The sequence below is a fragment of the Neophocaena asiaeorientalis genome, unplaced genomic scaffold, assembly GCF_003031525.2.
Source record: "Neophocaena asiaeorientalis asiaeorientalis breed wild unplaced genomic scaffold, Neophocaena_asiaeorientalis_V1.1 scaffold71, whole genome shotgun sequence".
Taxonomy (NCBI): domain Eukaryota; kingdom Metazoa; phylum Chordata; class Mammalia; order Artiodactyla; family Phocoenidae; genus Neophocaena; species Neophocaena asiaeorientalis.
This window is the reverse complement of record NW_020175439.1, coordinates 2,549,984-2,569,102: the sequence shown is the minus strand read 5'-3', so window position 1 is coordinate 2,569,102 and position 19,119 is coordinate 2,549,984. Positions and strand designations below refer to the sequence as shown.

General features: G+C 41.4%; 1 protein-coding gene across 1 annotated transcript in view; it reads right to left on the bottom strand.

Annotated features, from left to right (window-relative positions):
- Positions 1-133: 133 nt before the first annotated feature.
- The window catches only part of MYZAP (myocardial zonula adherens protein), a 102,617-nt gene continuing 83,631 nt past the window's right edge, over positions 134-19,119 (bottom strand). The window contains exon 13 of the mRNA XM_024767785.1: positions 134-1,075. Within this exon, the coding sequence (XP_024623553.1) occupies positions 979-1,075 (97 nt within the window). The 3' untranslated portion in view covers positions 134-978. The remainder of the gene's footprint in view (positions 1,076-19,119) is intronic.

The window sequence follows — 19,119 nt, the reverse complement described above, 5'->3', positions numbered from 1 at the left end:
TCTCTTACGGTTTATAAATGATTCTAAGGACTACTGATTGAAAGATTATGGTGCCCTGACCTGGACAGTCCAAAACCCAATTCTGTTCTCTACCCCTTCTACACAGTCATGGATGACACAATGATAGCATCAGTAGAACAAAATATATGGCATTTATTAAACATGTGACATAGGTTATAATATCAAAGTAGAGCATGCTTGAACAAATCACTCATTCCTTTAACAAAAACACCAATTGATATCAAAAACATTAAGTGATTAAATTTCCACAACATATAAAATTCTCTTTCAGTTAAAGTGAGAAAGAAAGAAAAAATAAATCACAGGTTGAATAAATACAGTGATTTCAGCTGGCCCCTTAAAGGCATAAGGCACAAAGTAAACCAAGGGGTTAGCACGTCAGAATGAAGTGTGTCTGCCCACATGAGGACCGGCTGCAGCCGAGGCTCCCACACCCCTGCACAGGTCCTCGGCACCTGCCCCTTCCTTCCCAGGGTCACATTTCCCCATGTGCCTGCACTCCTGCGGACAGGCTTCCCTGTAGCAGAGAAACACCGCCTCTAATACTTCTACGGGTAAATAAAACCTTCATGCTGTAACAAATGATCCTGGCAATAAGTAACATGAAATTTCAAGATAATGCCTTATTTCTTCCCAGCCGAATTCTAGTAAAACAGAAAATAGTGAGGGATTTCTCCTGATAGGACTCAGTGTCCGCATGGAAAGCTAATGACGGCCCAGTACAGCAGGGTACATACACTGGTTGGGTGTTTGAAATATGACCTTGAAACCTCTCTCTCCTGCCTTCCCCCTCCCCCTCCACTTTCCTTCATGTTTAAGAAGTGGATCAGAACCTCAGCAGTTTCCACTGCAGCTTAAACAGTGTATAGGACGAAGCAACAGTCACCCTTTCCAGACTTCAAGCCGCAGGGTTCCAGGGCCTTTGTCCATCAGTGAAAAGTGTACGTCTCCAAGTGCTTAAGTCAGAGTTTTCTTCATGGTTAACTCCAGGACTCGTGTGTATGGGGTATAATTCCTGGAAGCCACTGCGATCTCACGAGTCCTACCTGTTTGGCTGAGAAATGAGAAAATGCAGTCAGGAATATGAAACAAAACTTACCGTATGCTTCACGTGGTAAGATAACTCTAGGAAATCCTTTTCAACACTTAAAAATAGACTGCAGTAATGTAGCTGAATATTTCATTTAAATATTATGAGGGAGGGAGAGAAAACCATAATTCAAAAAGAGTCATGTACCACAATGTTCATTACAGCTCTATTTACAATAGCCAGGACATGGAAGCAACCTAAGTGTCCACTGACAGATGAATGGATAAAGAAGATGTGGCACATATATACAATGGAATATTAGCCATAAAAAGAAACAAAATTGAGTTATTTGTAGTGAGGTGGATAGACCCAGAGTCTGTCATACAGAGTGAAGTAAGTCAGAAAAACAAATACCATATGCCAACATATATATATAGAATCAAAAAAAAAAAAAGATTCTGAAGAACGTAGAGGCAGGACACGAATAAAAACGCAGATGTAGAGAATGGACTTGAGGACACGGGGAGGGGGAAAGGTAAGCTGGGACTAGTTAGAGAGTGGTATGGACATATATACAGTACCTAATGTAAAATAGATAGCTAGTTGGAAGCAGCTGCATAGCACAGGGAGATCAGCTTGGTGCTTTGTGACCACCTAGAGGGGTGGGATAAGGAGGGTGGGAGGGAGGCGATATGGGGATATATGTATACATATAGCTGATGCACTTTGTTATAAAGCAGAAACTAACACACCACTGTAAAGCAATTATACTCCAATAAAAAAAAAAGTACATTAGTGGTTGCCAGGGCCTAGGAGAAGGAGGGGATGGAGTTTGACTGCTAAGGGGTACAGGGTTTCTTTCTGGGGTGAGGGAAATTTTCTAAAATTAGATAAATGATGCTGGTTGCACAACTTTGTAAATATACTAAAAACTATTGAATTGCACATTTTAAAAGGATGAATCCTATGCTATGTGGATTACATCTCAGTAAAACTTATTTAAAAAAGAAAAATATGAGGGACCATTATTTTTAGCAATTTCTTTAAAAAGTTTTATTGGAGTGTAGTTGATTTGCAGTGTTGTGTTAGTTTCCGGTGTACAGCAGAGTGATTCAGTTATACATAGATTCATTCTTTTTCAGATTCTTTGCTCATATAGGTTATCACAGAATACTGAGTACAGTTCTCTGGGCTATACAGTAGGTCCTTGTTGGTTATTTATCTTATATATAGTAGTGTATGTATGTTAATCCCAAGCTCCTGATTTATCCCTCCTGCCCACATTTCTCCTTTGATAACCATAAGTTTTCAATACCTGTAAGTCTGTTTCTGTTTTGTAAATAAGTTCATCTGTATCATTTTCAAAAACTAGATTTCACATGAGTCATACCATATGATATTTGTCTTTCTCAGTCTGACTTACTTCACTTAGTGTGATAATCTCTAGGTTCGTCCATGTTGCTGCAAATGGCATTATTTTGTTCTTTTTTATGGCTGAGTAATATTCCATTGTATATACCACATCTTCTTTATCCATTCCTCTGTCAATGGACATTTAGGTTGCTTCCATGTCTAGGCTGTTGTAAATAGTGCTGTAATGAACATTGGGGTGCATGAATATTTTCTAATTGTGGCTTTCTCCAGATATATGCCAAGGAGTGGGATTGCTGGATCATATGGTAGTTCTATTTTTAGTGTTTTAAGGAACCTCCATACTGTTCTCCATAGTGGTTGTACCAATTTACATTCCCACCAACAGTGTAGGAGGGTTCCCTTTTCTCCACACCCTCTCCAGCACTTAACTGTTTGTAGACTTTTTGATGATGGCCATTCTGACCAGTGGTAGGTGATACCTTACTGTAGTTTTGATTTGCATATCTCTGATAATTAGTGATGTTGAGCATCTTTTCATGTGCTTTTTGGCCATCTGTATGTCTCCTTTGGAGAAATGTCTATTTAGGTCTTCTGCCCATTTTTGGATTGGGTTGTTTGGTTTTTGTTGTTGTTTTTTCACATAGAGCTGCATGAGCTGTTTGTATATTTCGGAAATTAATCCCTGTCAGCCACTTTGTTTGCAAATACTTTCTCCCATTTTGTGGGTTGTCTTTTCGTTTCATTTATGGTTTCCTTTGCTGTGCAGAAGCTTTTAAGTTTAATTCGGTCTCATTTGTTTATTTTTATTTTCTTTTTTATTTTTTTATTGAAGTATAGTTGATTTACAATATGATGCCAATCTCTGCTATTCAGCAAAAGTGACTCAGTTATACACATACAGGCATTCTTTTTTTATATTCTCTTCCATTATGGTTTATCATAGGAGATTGGATATAGTTCCCTGTGTTATAGGACCTTGTTTATCCATCCTATCTATAATAGTTTACATCTGTTAATCCCAAACTCCCAGTCCTTCCCCTCCCCCAATGCCCTCCCCCTTGGCAACCACAAGTCTGTTCTCTATGTCTGTGAGCCTGTTTCTGTTTTGTAGATAGGTTCATTTGTGCCATATTTTAGATTCCACATATCAGTGATATTATATGGTATTTGTCTTTCTCTTTCTGACTTACTTAGTATGATAATCTCTAGTTGCATCCATGTTGCTGCAAATGGCATTATTTCATTCTTTTTTATGGCTGAGTAGTACTCCATTGTATATATGTACCACATCTTCTTTATCCATTCATCTGTTGGTGGACATTAGGTTGTTTCCATGTTTTAGCTATTGTGAACAGGGCTGCTGTGAACATAGGGGCACATGTATCTTTCTGAATTATAGTTTTGTTTGGGTACATTCCCAGGAGTGGGACTGCTAGATCACACGGTAATTCTATTTTTAGTTTTCTGAGGAATCTCCGTACTGTTTTCCATAGTAGCTGTACCAACTTACGTTCCCACCAGCAGTGTAGGAGGGTTCCCTTTTCTCCACATCCTCTCCAGCATTTATTTGTAGACTTTTTAATGATTGCCATTCTGACTGGTGTGAGTTGGTACCTCATTGTAGTTTTGATTTGCATTTCTCTAATAATTAGTGATGTTGAGCATCTTTTCATGTGTCTACTGGCCATCCGTACGTCTTCTTTGGAGAAATGTCTATTAAGGTCTTTGGCCCATTTTTCGATTGGGTTGTTTGTGTTTTTGTTGTTGAGTTGTATAAGCAGTTTGTATATTTTGGAGACTAAGCCCTTGTCTTTTCCCGGACCGGGGCACGAACCTGTGTCCCCTGCATCGGCAGGCGGACTCTCAACAACTGCGCCACCAGAGAAGCCCTGTCTTTTCATTTTTATATGGGTTCCTTTGCTGTGCAAAAGCTTCTAAGTTTGATATGGTCCCGTTTGTTTATTTTTATTTCTATTGCCTTGGGAGACTGATCTAGGAAAACATTGGTATGATTTATGTCAGAGAATAAATTCTAGAAGTTTTAGAAGTGTTATGGTGTCAAGTTCTAGTTTTATGGTGTCATGTTTTATGTTTAAGTCTTTAAGCCATTTTGAGTTTATTTCTGTGCATGGTGTGAGGGTGTGTTCTAACTTCACGGACTTACATGCAGCTGTCCAACTTTTCCAGCACCACATGTTAAAGAGACTTATTACTATTTTATATTCTTGTCTCCTTTGTTGAAGATTAATTGCCTGTAGGTGTCTAGGTTTATTTCTGGGCTCTCTATTCTGGTCCATTGATCCGTATGTCTGTTTTTGTACCAATACCACACTGTTTTGATTACTGTGGCTCTGTAGTATTGTTTGAACTCTGGGAGAGGTATGCCTCCTTTATGTTTTTTCCCTCAGGATTGCTTTGGCAATTCTGGGTCTTTTATGGTTCCATATAAAGTTTTGATTGTTCTAGTTCTGTGAAAAATGTCATGGGTATTTTGATAGGGATTGCATTAAATCTGTAGATTGCTTTGGGTAGTATTGCCATTTTAACAATATAAATTCTTCCAATCCAAGAGTATGGGATATCTTTCCATTTCTTTGGATCCTTTTTAATTTATTAATGTTTTGTAGTTGATAGCATGTAAGTCTTTCACCTCCTTGGTCAGGTTTACTCTGAAGTATATTTTTTGGTGGTATTTTTTTTTACATTCCCTTTCTGATATTTCATTGTTAGTGTAAAGAAATGCAACTGGTTTTTGGATGTTAATCTTGTATTTTGCTACTTTGCTTAATTCATTTATTAGATCTAGTGATTTTTGTGTAGAGTCCTTAGGGTTTTATATATATAGTATCATGTCATCTGCAAACAGTGACAATTTCACCTCTTCCAATTTGGATACCTTTTTTTTTTTTTTTTTTTTTTTTTTTGTTTTTTTTTTTAATTCATTTATTAGATCTAGTGATTTTTGTGTAGAGTCCTTAGGGTTTTATATATATAGTATCATGTCATCTGCAAACAGTGACAATTTCACCTCTTCCAATTTGGATACCTTTTTTTTTTTTTTTCTTGTCTGATTGCTGTGGCTAGGACTTCCAATACTATGTTGAATAGAAGTGGTGAGAGTGGGCATCCTTGTCTTGTTCCTGAATTTAGTAGGAAGGCTTTTAGCTTTTCACTGTTGAGTATTATATTGGCTGTGGGTTTGTCATAAATGGCTTTTATTATATTGAGATATGTTCCCTAGGAGGTGGATCCAAAAAGTTATTGCTGTGATTTATGTTCAAAGAGTGTTGCCTATGTTTTCCTCTAAGAGTTTTATAGTGTCCGGCCTTACATTTAGGTCTTTGATCCATTTTGAGTTTATTTTTGTGTATGGTGTTAAAGAATGATCTAATTTCATTCCTTCACATGTAGCTGTCCAGTTCTCCCAGCACCACTTATTGAATCCATTGTATATTCTTGCCTCCTTTGTCATAGGTTGACCGTATGTGCATGGGTTTATTTCTGGGCTTTCTGTCCTGTTCCATTGATCTATATTTCTGTTTTTGCACCAGTACCATACTGTTTTGATTACTGTAGCTTTGTAGTATAGTCTGAAGTCAAGGAGCCTGATTCCTCCAGCTCCATTTTTCTTTCTCAGGATTGCTTTGGCTATTTGGAGTCTTTTGTATTTCCATACAAATTTTAAAATATTTTGATCTAACTCTGTGGAAAATGCCATTGGAAATTTGATAGGGATTGCATTGAATCTGTAGGTTGCCTTGGGTAGTATAGTCATTTTGATAATATCGATTCTTCCAATCCAAGAACATGGTATCTCTATGTGTTTGTGTCATCTTCTATTTCTTTCATCAGCATCTTACAGTTTTAAGAGTACAGGTCTTTGGTCTCCTCAGGCAGGTTTATTTCATTTTTTTTTTCTTTTTTGATACTATGGTAAATGAGATTGTTTCCTTAACACATTTTTGACTGGAGGCATATTATGGCCACAGGTGTTAGTTTCTACAAAAATCCGGGCTTCCCTGGTGGTGCAGTGGTTGAGAGTCTGCCTGCTGATGCAGGGGACACGGGATCATGCCCCGGTCTGGGAAGATCCCACATGCTGCAGAGCGACTAGGCCCATGAGCCATGGCCGCTGAGCCTGTGCTCCGCAACAAGGGAGGCCACAACAGTGAGAGGCCCATGTACTGCAAAAAAAAAAAAATCCCCTGGTCAATAATGTGTTAATTTCTCTTTCCGATCTTTTGTTGTTAGTGTATAGGAATGCAAGAGATTTCTGTGTATTAATTTTGTATCCTGCAACTTTACCAGATTCATTGATGATCTCTAGTAGTTTTCTGGTGGCATCTTTACAATTTTCTATATATAGTATCATGTCATCTGCAGACAGTGACAGTTTTACTTCTTTTCCAATTTGGATTCCTTTTATTTCTTTTTCTTCTCTGACTGCCATGGCTAGGACTTCCAAAACCATACTGAATAAAAGTGGCAAGAGTGGACATCCTTGCTTTGTTCCTGATCTCAGAGGGAACTTTGCACCACTGAGAATGATGTTAGCCCTGGGTTTGTCATATATGGCCTTTATTATGTTGAGGTAGGTTCCCTCTATGCCCAGTTTCTGGAAAGTTTTTATCGTAAATGGGTGTTGAATTTTGTCAAAAGCTTTTTCTGCATCTATTGAAATGATCATATGGTTTTTATTCTTCATTTTGTTAATGTGTATCACACTGATTGATTTGTGGATATTGAGGAATCCTTGCATCACTGGGATAAACCCCACTTGATCATGGTGTATGATCCTTTTAATGTGTTGTTGGATTCGGCTTACTAGTATTTTTGTTGATTTTTGCATTTATGTTCATCAGTGATAATTGGCCTATAATTTTCTTTTTTTGTCTGGTTTTGGTTTCAGGGTGATGGTGGCCTCATAGAATGATGAGCTTGGCAGTGTTCCTTCCTCTACAGTTTTTTGGAAGAGTTTCAGAAGGGTAGGTGTTAGCTCTTCTCTAAATATTTGATAGAATTCACCTGTGAAGCCATAATTTCAGTACTTGTGACTGGTCTGTATTTTCTGTTTCTTCTTGGTTCAGTTTTGGAACGTTGTATGTTTCTAAGAACTTGTCCATTTTTTCTAGGGTGTCTATTTTATTGGCATATAGCTATTTGTAGTAGTCTCTTATGATCCTTTGTATCCTTTCCATGGTGTCTTCTTTTTCATTTCTAATTTTATTGATTTGAGTCTTCTCACTTTTTTTCTTGATGACTCTGGCTAAAGGTTTATCAATTTTGTTTATCTTTTCAAAGAACCAGCTTTTAGGTTCATTGATCTTTTCTATTGTTTTCTTCATCTCTATTTATTTCTGCTCTGATCTTTATGATTTCTTTCCTTCTACTAACTTTGGGTTTTCTTCTTTCTGTAGTTGTTTTAGGTGTAAGGTTAGGTTGTTTGAGATTTTTCTTATTTCCTAAGTTAAGAAGATTGTGTTGCTATAAACTTCCCTCTTAGAACTCCTTTTGCTGCATCCCATAGGTTTTGGATAGTCGTGTTTTCATTGTAATTTGTCTGTAGGTATTTTTTATTTCTTCAGTGATCCATTGGTTGTTTAGTAACATATTGTTTAGCCTTCATGTGTTTGTGTTTTTTACCTTTTTTTCCCTGTATTCACTTCTAATCTCATAGCGTTGTGGTCAGAAAAGATGCTTGATATGATTTCAATTTTCTTAAATTTACTGAGGCTCGCTTTGTGGCCCAGCATGTGATCAGTCCCAGAGAATGTTCCATGTGCACTTAAGAAAGTATATTCTGCTGCTTTTGGATGGATGTCCTATAAATAGCAATTAAGTCTATCTAGTCTGTTGTGTCATTTAAAGCTTGTGTTTCCTTATTGATTTTCTGTCTGGATGATCTGTCCACTGATGAAGGTTGGGTGTTAAAGTCCCCTACTATTAGTGTGGTACTGTCGATTTCTCCTTTTATGGCTGTATTTCCCTTCTATATTGAGATTCTTGCCTTATATATTGAGGTGCTCCTGTGTTGGGTACGTATATATTTACAATTATGTCTTCCTCTTGGATTGGTCCCTTGATCATTGTGGCCTGCCCCTGGAGCTCCTGTAGGTAGTGTCCTGTTGCCTGGGAGTGCTGACAGGGAAAGAAGCTCTTATGGTGGTCCCACCCTCTCCCCATGTGTCCCCCAATAATGGCACTTTGCCTCTGGCAGGCCCAGGCTTCTTCCGAATACACCCTCAGTTGCCACAGTCCAGCCTCTTCAGGCTGTTTCTACACAGCCAACCCTGGTCCTCTCCCTGGGTCTGACCTCTAGAGCCTGAGCTATAGCACCCAGCCCCTGCCCACACTGACCGACGAGTGTCTCAGGCTGGGGAGCACAGGGTGGCAGTGCCAACCTTCTGTGCAGGTTACTCTCTCTTTTGCCTCCCACAAATTGGTTACTGTGCTCTCCTCTGAGGCTCTGAAGCCCCCCCCCCCCCCCCCCCCCCCCCCCGTCCCCCCCCCCCTGCTATCCAGGCTGGGCCCCCTGCTGTGAGGAACAGGTGTGGGAACCTTTCCTTCTTCACAGCTGCCTTCCTGGATGCAGGCCCCATCCCAATGCTTTCTTTTCCTTTTTCCTTTTGTCCTACCTGGTTATGTGGAGGTTTTCTTGCCCTTTCAGAAGTCTGAGGTCTTCTTTCATTATTTAGTAGATGTTTGTGACTCGTTCCACTTGTAGATGTATTTATAGTGTTTTTGTGGGAGACGGTGAGTTTCCTCCACCATCTTGATCCCCCTACCTGGAGCCAGCCATTATTTTTAGCAACTTTTAAAGGTTATACTAGGTATCCATGATTCAGAAAAAAAAAAAAAATGCATTCAAGGAACTCACAATTAGGCAGGAAAGATATGTATTTAAATAGTTGCAATGTGCTAGGTAAGACATAAAAAGCTATACTGGATACTCTGCATTTGCCTGTTCAGATCCATCCCCCTTTCTCCACCCCACCCTATGCCCTGGGAAGCTTACCTGAAGGTCAGCATCAGTGGGCTCCCTCAGCCTTTACCTTCTGGTTGGTTTGGACCAGTTGGGAGATCAAGGGATGAGAGAATAGAGGCCAGGGAGGCCAGGACATCTGTTCCCTCTGATCAGTCTGCAGCTTGGTAGTTGGCTACATTCCTCTAGCAAAGGCCATGCTCCAGCTCACCCCTTCATCTCTTCTACCAGCTTTCTCTCCCCACGTCTTCAGGCCCAGGCTGGAAATAGCTCCAGAGCGAGCCAGTGTCCATTTTTTATTTCCCTAAAAGCAGCCCTCAAATTTTTACACAGTCCCTTCATTTAAGTCTCTTCTGTTTCCCTTTCTGCCAGGACCCTGAGCAATACAAGAGTGAACATATTATGGGCAAAGTGATAGCAGAACAAGTTAGCTTCACTGGGAGGAAACTGGTCCAGGGAAGGTGACTCCTGAAGGATGCCTAGGCATTCCTCAGGTGGGTGAGGAGGAGATGGGAATTCCAGGCAGATGGACAGTACGGACAAAGGCAAAGAAGGGTGAACACAGAGGCCATGGTGTGGAAAGGAGACACGCTTGGCAGGACTGGAGCAAAGAGTTCATGATGAAGTGGCAGAAGATGAGGTCGGGGTGGGGAAGCAGGGCCCTGTGTGCCCTGCTAAGGGGTTCAGAAGGGGACAGCGAGCCACTAAAGGTTTTTAAGGAGGGGCAGGATATGCTCCTATTTTTATTCTAGCAAGATCCCTTGGCACCGCTGAGGGTTGGTTGATTGCAGAGGCGTTAGTCTGGAGGCAGGAGGTTAATTAGGAGAGTTTCGCTATTTAGGAGGTGAGAGAGACCATGAGAACTCAAACTCTGAAAGTAGCACTGTAGGTGAAGAAGCACGGAAAGGTTAAGATGCTATTTGGGAGGCAGAATTAATGGGATTTGGTGACTAAGATGGAGAAAATATCCCATTTCTTTTTCTGCCTAGACACATAACTACCTTTCCTAGCCTCCCTTACAGTTTGGTAGGCCACATGACTATAATGGGCAGAAATGATTTACATTACTTGCAGGTTTAGCCCATATCCATTTTGCAGTCACAGATGTTTTCCTAAAAGGACAATCGGAGCATATTACTGTTCTCTTTTCTTTTAACAAATTTATTTATTATTTTTGGCTGCGTTGGTCTTCGTTGCTACACGCAGGCCTTCTCTAGCTGTGGTGAGCGGGGGCTACTCTTCGTTGCGGTGCGTGGGCTTCTCATTGCGGTGGCTTCTCTTGTGGAGCATGGGCTCTAGGCACGTGGGCTTCAGTAGTTGTGGCGCACAGGTTTAGCTGCTCCGTGGCATGTGGGATCTTCCCGGACCAGGGCTCGAACCTATGTCCCCTGCATTGGCAGGCAGATTCTTAACCACTGTGCCACCAGGGAAGTCCATATTACTGTTCTTAAAACTCTCCAAAGTCTCCCCCTTGCTTCCTGGATGGAGTCTAAACTCCTCTGCAGGGTGTAAAGGCCTCCACCTTCTACTGTTATATCTCCTGCCTGGCCTTGCTAAGAAACACAGCTCTCATTTACACACTGCTTCACAGCTCTGCCATCCTCAGCTGTCCCCTCTGCCTTGAATGCTTCCCTCATCAAGTTGATCTGATGAATTCTGCCTATATTCCAAGATTCAAACCAAACGTCACCTCCTCTGTGACCGTCTCCCCAATTCCCTGCAGCAGTGATAGAAACCATCATTCCTTTCTCTGTGTGCTGTTTCCTTGAGCAGCACTTCTCAATTTTCTGCTTACACAAGGTTCACTTGTGCTAAACTTTCCCATCAGTAATACCTCCCATTACCCTGAAGTGATTTTCAACTATGGTTGGGAGACAACTTCTTAATAGGGTGTATTAGAAGCTTGGGGGGAATGTTAAACTTCACATGTCTCTCCGTGAAGAGCTATGTTCTACTTTGGTAGAAATAGGACTGAATTGATGACCTGCCGTTAGGCCGCAGCACTGCTAGGATTGCATCGATCTTCCTGTTTGTACTGTTTGTAACTATGGCCCCATTTTAAGTATTTCTAATTGAGAAACAAACCCTCAGGAAACCGAAACTTACCCAGCCGCTCTCGCTTCTGTAACTATGCTTGCTGAACCCCCTTTTGCAACCATCCAACCAATCAGACGGTGACTAGTGTCTTTGTTTAAAAGTTAACCAATCAGTGACTAATGTCTTTGTTTAAAGGTTAGCCAATCAGTACCCCCCACCCCTGAAGGTCGCGAGCTTGTTTGTACCTGTCTATAAAAGAGCTGTACTAAACTCCATCGGGACCTCTTAGCGTCACCGGCAACGAGTGCGCGGAGGTCCAGGTTCGAACCTGCAATAAATGACCCTTGCCGTTTGGCTTTGACTCTTGTCTCTGGTGGTCTTGTGGAGGGGTCTCGTGACCGTGGGCATTTCATTTGGGGGCTCGTCCGGGATGCCCCCAAGCCCACCAGACATCAGGTCAACGGGTCATCGCTGACAACCGATCGGTAAGTAAGCTGGCTCAAGGTACCTTCTGTTTTGGGGACTAGGACAGTCCTGGCGGACGCGCTATAGGACACCTAGTCGGGCGTGGTTGGAGACGTCCACCGCGACCCATCTGGGGGTTGATAGCCCATCTGAAGCGCGCACGCGATAACCTCCCTTCCTCCTTTTACAGGCTCCGCTATTGGGACTGCTCTTAATCACTTTCGTTTTCAGAATAACCTTTTCTAACCAACCTCTTCCAGGACCTAAACATGGGCCAAACACAGAGTACCCCTCTCTCCCTCCTTCTCACTAATTTTGGGGATGTGAAATCCCGAGGACACGATCTCAGTCTGGACATCCGGAAAAGAAAACTTATTACCTTCTGCCACTCTGAATGGCCAACTTTCAGGGTTGGTAGGCCCACCGAGGGTACCTTTTGTCTTCCTATAGTCCTAAAAATTAAATCTAGAGTTTTCTTACTCCTCTCTGGAACCATTCAGGACTTACAGGACCAATTAGATTCGCTGACCAAGGTGGTCCTACAAAATAGGAGGGGCTTAGACTTGCGGACAGCTGAACAGGGTGGGATATGCCTCGCCCTAAAACAAAAATGTTGTTTTTATGCAAATAAATCAGGCATTGTAAGAAACAAAATTCACCAGCTCCAGGAAGACTTAGCCCGCCGCCGGAAAGAATTAGCGGACAATCCCCTTTGGTCAGGATTTCATGGGATGCTTCCCTTCCTCCTCCCCTTCCTGGGCCCTCTACTATGCCTCCTTTTCCTCCTCATTATAGGCCCCTGTATATTCAACAAAATCATGGATTTCGTCCGAAAAAGAATAAACACAGTTCAGCTAATGGTATTAAGATCACAATATCAGCCATGCGAGGACTTAGAAAATGAAGAAACTGAGCCTTGAGGACCCAAGATTGGCTCCTCTGGTTCATGAAAGAAGGGGGAATGAAGGGCTATGTTCTACTTTGGTAGAAATAGGACTGAATTGATGACCTGCCGTTAGGCCGCAGCGCTGCTAGGATTGCATCGATCTTCCTGTTTGTACTGCTTGTAACTATGGCCCCATCTTAAGTATTCCTAATTGAAAAACAAAGCCTCAGGAAACCGAAACTTACCCAGCCGCTCTCGCTTCTGTAACTATGCTTGCTGAACCCCCTTTTGCAACCATCCAACCAATCAGACGGTGACTAGTGTCTTTGTTTAAAAGTTAGCCAATCAGTACTCCCCACCCCTGGAAAGCCCCGCAGAAGGTCCCGAGCTTGTTTGTACCTGTCTATAAAAGAGCTGTACTAAACTCCATCGGGACCTCTTGGCGTCACCGGCGACGAGTGCGCGGAGGTCCAGGTTCGAACCTGCAATAAATGACCCTTGCCGTTTGGCTTTGACTCTCGTCTCTGGTGGTCTTGTGGAGGGGTCTCGCGACCTCGGGCATTTCATCCCCAAGAGATTCAGTATTTCTTCCGTGCTTTCCTCCCCTTGAAAATGACTGTCACAGAGGCTTGTGACACACTACTGGAAGCATCTCATTGCACCCACTGGTCTATATACATTCTCTGCTAGTTATCATTTCATGAAGCGTGAAAACCGTATCTTGCTTATCTTCATGACCTCAGCAGCTCACTCAGGCCAGGCACAGAACTATCACTACACAGATGGATGACATAGGGAACCAGAGGACGACGGATTTCAAGGAGTCAGTGTCACCTTCACCCGGCACAGAGAGGAATCCGCAAGATTTGGCAATTCAGGGCTCTTCAGTGGCCTGACCAGGTAATTTAGTGGAGTGCCAGGGGCAGGAGCCAGATGGCAATTTGTGCCAACTCCTGTGCAAATGCCACAGAACGGAAATAGTCTCTGGTGACACTATCCTAAAAGCCCATAAGATTCAGAAATACTGATCAAGATGAAACCTCTGGTTTCAAAAACAGGCTCTCATATCCTCCCTTTCAAAAAGAAGTGAGGTATTTTATTTAGTTGAGTACTAGGAAACAACGGGTTTTTAAGAACACAAATAATTTCAACCCCAGAATGAAAATTCAGCCATTTTCTTTTCAGCCATTTTCTAGCCACATTAAGGCTATTGTTAACCTTCTATTAATCCATAAAGGGGCAGTTCCCTTGGGGGAAGCAATAGCAGAGGCAGCAAATAAAGCTTTGACAGAAAGCTACTTTGTGTTTTACAACAGAAATATGAAAACGTAGGCATTTTAAAGCACTTACTATGCACTGGGCACTTAAGACAACAAGGAATATTTTTCATTAAATTGTACCTATTAAGACATAATTTATGAGTTCGCTGGAAACAGTTTCACGAAGGGGCGAGAGAAAGTAGTTTTTTTTTTTTTGGTGTTCAATATTTTGTTTTCCACTTTTCTCTTTAAATGAAGGCTAGCTGACCTAAAATTGCTCTCAATGGCTTTGATTAATATATATTGAACTTTTCAAATCAAACTCAAGTTTCTCTTTTAAATAGGTGTTTAAAAGCCCCTGAAATCATGGTTGAGTGCCTTCGCACCTCTTCCCTCTCTCCTTGCTTTCCAGAAATCTATGCAACACAAAGATGAGATGAAGGAGGGGGAGAATTTGAGAAGAAACTGGAGGCAGGGGTGGGACTGAGTAGCTTAGAACACTGGTCTACAGGAGGCTGGTGCAGTGGGAGTGGAGAGGTGTGAAGCAAGTCACGAAGGAAAGAGCCAGCCCTGTACGAGTGAGTGATTCCAGGACAAAGCAATTCATGGCTCAAAGGTGACTGCAGAATACTGAGCTTAGGCAACAGGAGCAGTGGTGGCGGCATCAACAGAAATATGCAAACGTGGTCACTACACTGGGCAATTTATGCCTGTATCTTAATCATCTCAGCAAGTTTAAGGAGGAATTACTGTCAAAATCTATCTTCCCATTCTTGGTAAGGAAATAAATTCAAAGGGGTTAGAGATTTGTCCAAAGCTATAGATACAGCAAGAGGCAGATCCAGGACCCAGACCCAGGTCTAATTTCCAAGCCACCGCTCTTAACCACAACTAGACGATCTGACTTTGATGGGAAAAAACGATGTATTCAGCTATGGATAGGGTGGGTATGAAGATCAAGTGGGGCCCAGCAGGCGGCCAGGAATGAGGACTTGTATGCAAGAGAGAGGTCTGAACTACCTGACAGCGCAGCCACAGGGAAGAAAGAGGTAACTCCATGAGACTGGATGCCATCTTTGCAGGAACGAGTGTCGCCAAGATAGAACCCTTAGGAGCACCCATGGTGGGGATCTGGGAGCAGAAAGAGGAGCCATCCAAGAAGACGGAGGACAGGCCAGGGAAGTAGGGAAGGAACCAGGAGAGGAGAGTCCCACAGGAAGCAGATATTCTTCTGCTTAGGAAGAACCATCAAATGCTACAGAGAGATGGCTCCATTCAACAAATATTGATTGAGGGCCTGCCTGGTGTGAGGCCCTGCTCTTAAGTCAGTCCCAGGAAGATTGCAGTTAGTGACATGGATGTAAATCCCTGCCCTCACGGAGCTTACCTTCTAGTGAGGAGAGAGAGAATAAACACTAAGAAGCAAACCGTAAGCAAGAATTGCCTCTTTAAAGTCCTTTCTCACTTGGTGTGGACCTGTCATTCATTCTGCCAGTGAATGTTTATTGAGCATAAGGAAAATGCTAGAGTAGGGGATGGGAGCCTAGGGTTCTTGTCCACAGGAGTGCACAGTGCTGGCAGGGACAGGGAAAGTGGTTAGGGAAGGGGACAGAGTAATACAAGGGGCTTAATGGCTATAAGAAAAGGCTGATTTCAGATTTTTTCAGGAGCACATAAAAATAGAGCAGCTCTAATTGTAAGTCAAATGCTATTAGCAGTAGCATAGCATGTAAAAGACTTGCAGGTATATGGAGAAATGGGTCCTAGGTGCCATACTGCTTTACAGCCGTACTGGGCTTTGTGCCCAGTGCCTGGAACACACTGGGATGCCTCTGATGTCACAGCTGACAGAGACCTCATCAATCACTGGGGCTTCCAGAGTGTCCAGAGGGTTCCAAACCACTAATAGTTTAATTAAAGAGCTTGATACATACTGAAGTACTATCCACTTGATTAAGCTATCAATCCATTTAATGAAATCACTTAACAGCCACCAAAATAAATAAGTTAATGTCATAGCACACTCAAATTTACTTATATTTGATACAGTGTCTGGAACAGGATAGAAAGCCTAGAAATAAACCCACACACCTATGGTCAACTAAGGAGAAAAAGACACTCTCTTCAGTAAGTGGTGCTAGGAAAACTGGACAGCTACATGTAAAAGAATGAAATTAGAACATTCTCTAACACCATACACAAAAATAAACCCAAAATGGATCAAAGACCTAAATGTAAGGCTGGACACTATAAAACTCTTAGAGGAAAACACAGGCAGAACACTCTGACATAAATCATAAATCACAGCAATATCTTTTTGGATCTACCTCCTAGAGTAATGAAAATTTAAAAAAATAAATGAGACCAAATCAAACTTAAAAGCTTCTGCACAGCAAAGGAAACCATGAACAAAATGAAAAGACAACCCACAGAATGGGAGAAAATATTTGCAAACAAAGCAACCGACAAGGGATTAATCTCCAAAATACACAAACGGCTCATGCAACTCTATGTCAAAAAAAAACAACCCAATCAAAAAACGAGAAGACCTAAATAGACATTTCTCCAAAGAAGACATACAGATGGCCAAAAGCACATGAAAAGATCACTCATGTGATCACTAATTGTCAGAGAAATGCAAATCAAAACTACAGTGACATTTCACACCAGTCAGAATGGCCATCATCAAAGTGTACGAACAATAAATGCTGAAGGGAGTGTGGAGGAAAGGAAATCCTCCTACACGGTGTTGGTGGGAATGTAAATTGGTACAACCACTATGGAAAACAGTATGGACGTTCCTTACAAAACTAAAAATAGGACTACCATATGACCCAGCAATCCCACTCCTGGGCATATATCTGGAGAAAACCATAATTCAAAAAGATACGTGCACCCCAGTGTTCACTGCAGCACTATTTACAACAGCCAAGACATGGAAGCAACCTAAATGTTCATCAACGGACGAATGGATAAAAAGGTGTGGTGCATATATACAATGGAATATTACTCAGCCATAAAAAAGAATGAACCTATGCCATTTGCAGCAACATGGATGGACCTAGAGATTTTCATACTAAGTGAAGTCAGACAAAGACAAATATATGATATCACTCATGTGGAATCTAATTTTAAAAAATGATACAGATGAACTTACTTACAAAACAGAAACAGACTTACAGATACTGAAAACTTATGGTTACCAAAAGGGAAATGTGGGCAGAAGGGATAAATCAGGATCTTGGGATGAACATACACACACTACTATATGTAAGACAGATAACCAACAAGGACCTACTGTATAGCACAGAGTACTCTACTCAATATTATGTGATAACCTGTATGAGAAGAGAATCTGAAAAAGAATGAATATATGTATATATAACTGAATCACCTTGCTGTACACCTGAAACTAACACATTGTAAATCAACTATACTCCAATAAAATTTTTAATACTTGAGCCAGTGTCTTACATGTAAAATCAGAGTTTTGATTTGGATAATAGGGATACTAGCTATTATTTATTAAGTTCCTAACTTTGGTCCAGTTACCATGCTAAATGCTTTATATACATGTTTTCATTTAATCCTCTTCACAACCCTATAAGATTTGATATTGTCATCTTCATTCCCATTTTAAGGATGAAATCACAGAGGTTTAAGAGAGACTGAGTGACTTGCCCAGCAGCTGACTGGGCAGGGAACCCACAGCCTGAGCCTTCCCAACTGGACTGCACTGCCAAGTTCTCTGCAGGAGAACAGGGGAGTAAGAACAAAACTCATCTGCATAACTGAGGCTTAAATTCATTACTTTTCTGGAGCCTGTTTTTAAAATATTCTGGAAAACACCGTGGAATCTTCTTATTAGTTAGATGCAAGTCTGAAGTCCAAGTGAGGACCAGGAATTGTATTAGAACAGACGTGACACAATTTAGCAGCTCTCTATTGAGTATTTTAAAACTACAGATGTACCATACCAGGACTCCAAAGGTATGGTTCAAATCCTGGCTGTGTGGCTTCTAGTGAATCCCTTTATCTCTCTGGGCCTCAATTTTGGTGTCCATAAAACAGGGAGATTAAACTAGGTCAGGGGGTTCTAATTTGATTTTGACAACAGAGCTCTTTTATTCAAGCAAAATCTTACTTGGAATCTTAACATATAAAACACACTAAAAGCTGAGTTTGTCAGATTGTTTTTTTTGAGGGGGGAAGGTCCCCACAGGCCAGCTCCTTGCTCACCTCCTCAGCCCTGGAGGCCCCTCCCGGAGCCCTAGCACAGAGCACGCAGTTCCAAAAAGCACAGGTGGAAAACCACTGCCCTGAATCACCTCTCAAGATGCTGTGCTCCTCACCACCCAGACGTGCACAGCGTCTGTCACATAGTAGGCACTTCATAAATATTTGTGAGGAAACGAATGAAATATTACTTTGCCTTTTCGGAAATGTGGATACGTAGTTTTCATTTCCTCTGCTGATTGACCCAGGTAGTTAAAGTGCTAAGATGGATCTTGGGGGAAACCAAATGTTACATTTATGGAAAAGCTGCTTTTAGATACTAAAGTGGCTTCCAAGTTCAGCGTGGCCATAAGTTAAGGGTCTGTCAGCACTTCCATTATGAAAACCACTTTGTGGTTTCATAACTTAGCCGTAAAAGTTTGCTTCAGGCTATCCCTCGGCATACAAATTGAAAACCTTGCTTTAAGCCAAAATGTGGGAATTAGAAAACAAACAATTTATTGGTTTCAGACGTAGTTTTGTACCCGTCTTAACCAAATAAGATTTATTATGTGGGCAATTAGAGGGAACTAAACCACTTGGTTCTTGAAGAATAAAAAAGGAGGAAAATAGCCAAACTATTTATATTTTAAAAGTTGTGCCTGGACATGATCAATCATTCTTTTGGGTCCTATTTTTATCAATTACTTTGTCCCCTGCACTGATGAGACCTGGAGTCTATTTACACATTCTTTTTCCTTCTTTTTTTAAATAAACATTTTCTGTTAATGACATCAGAATGATAAAATAGCCTTGTTTTTACCAAAAAGCAAGCAACATAAATGAGAAT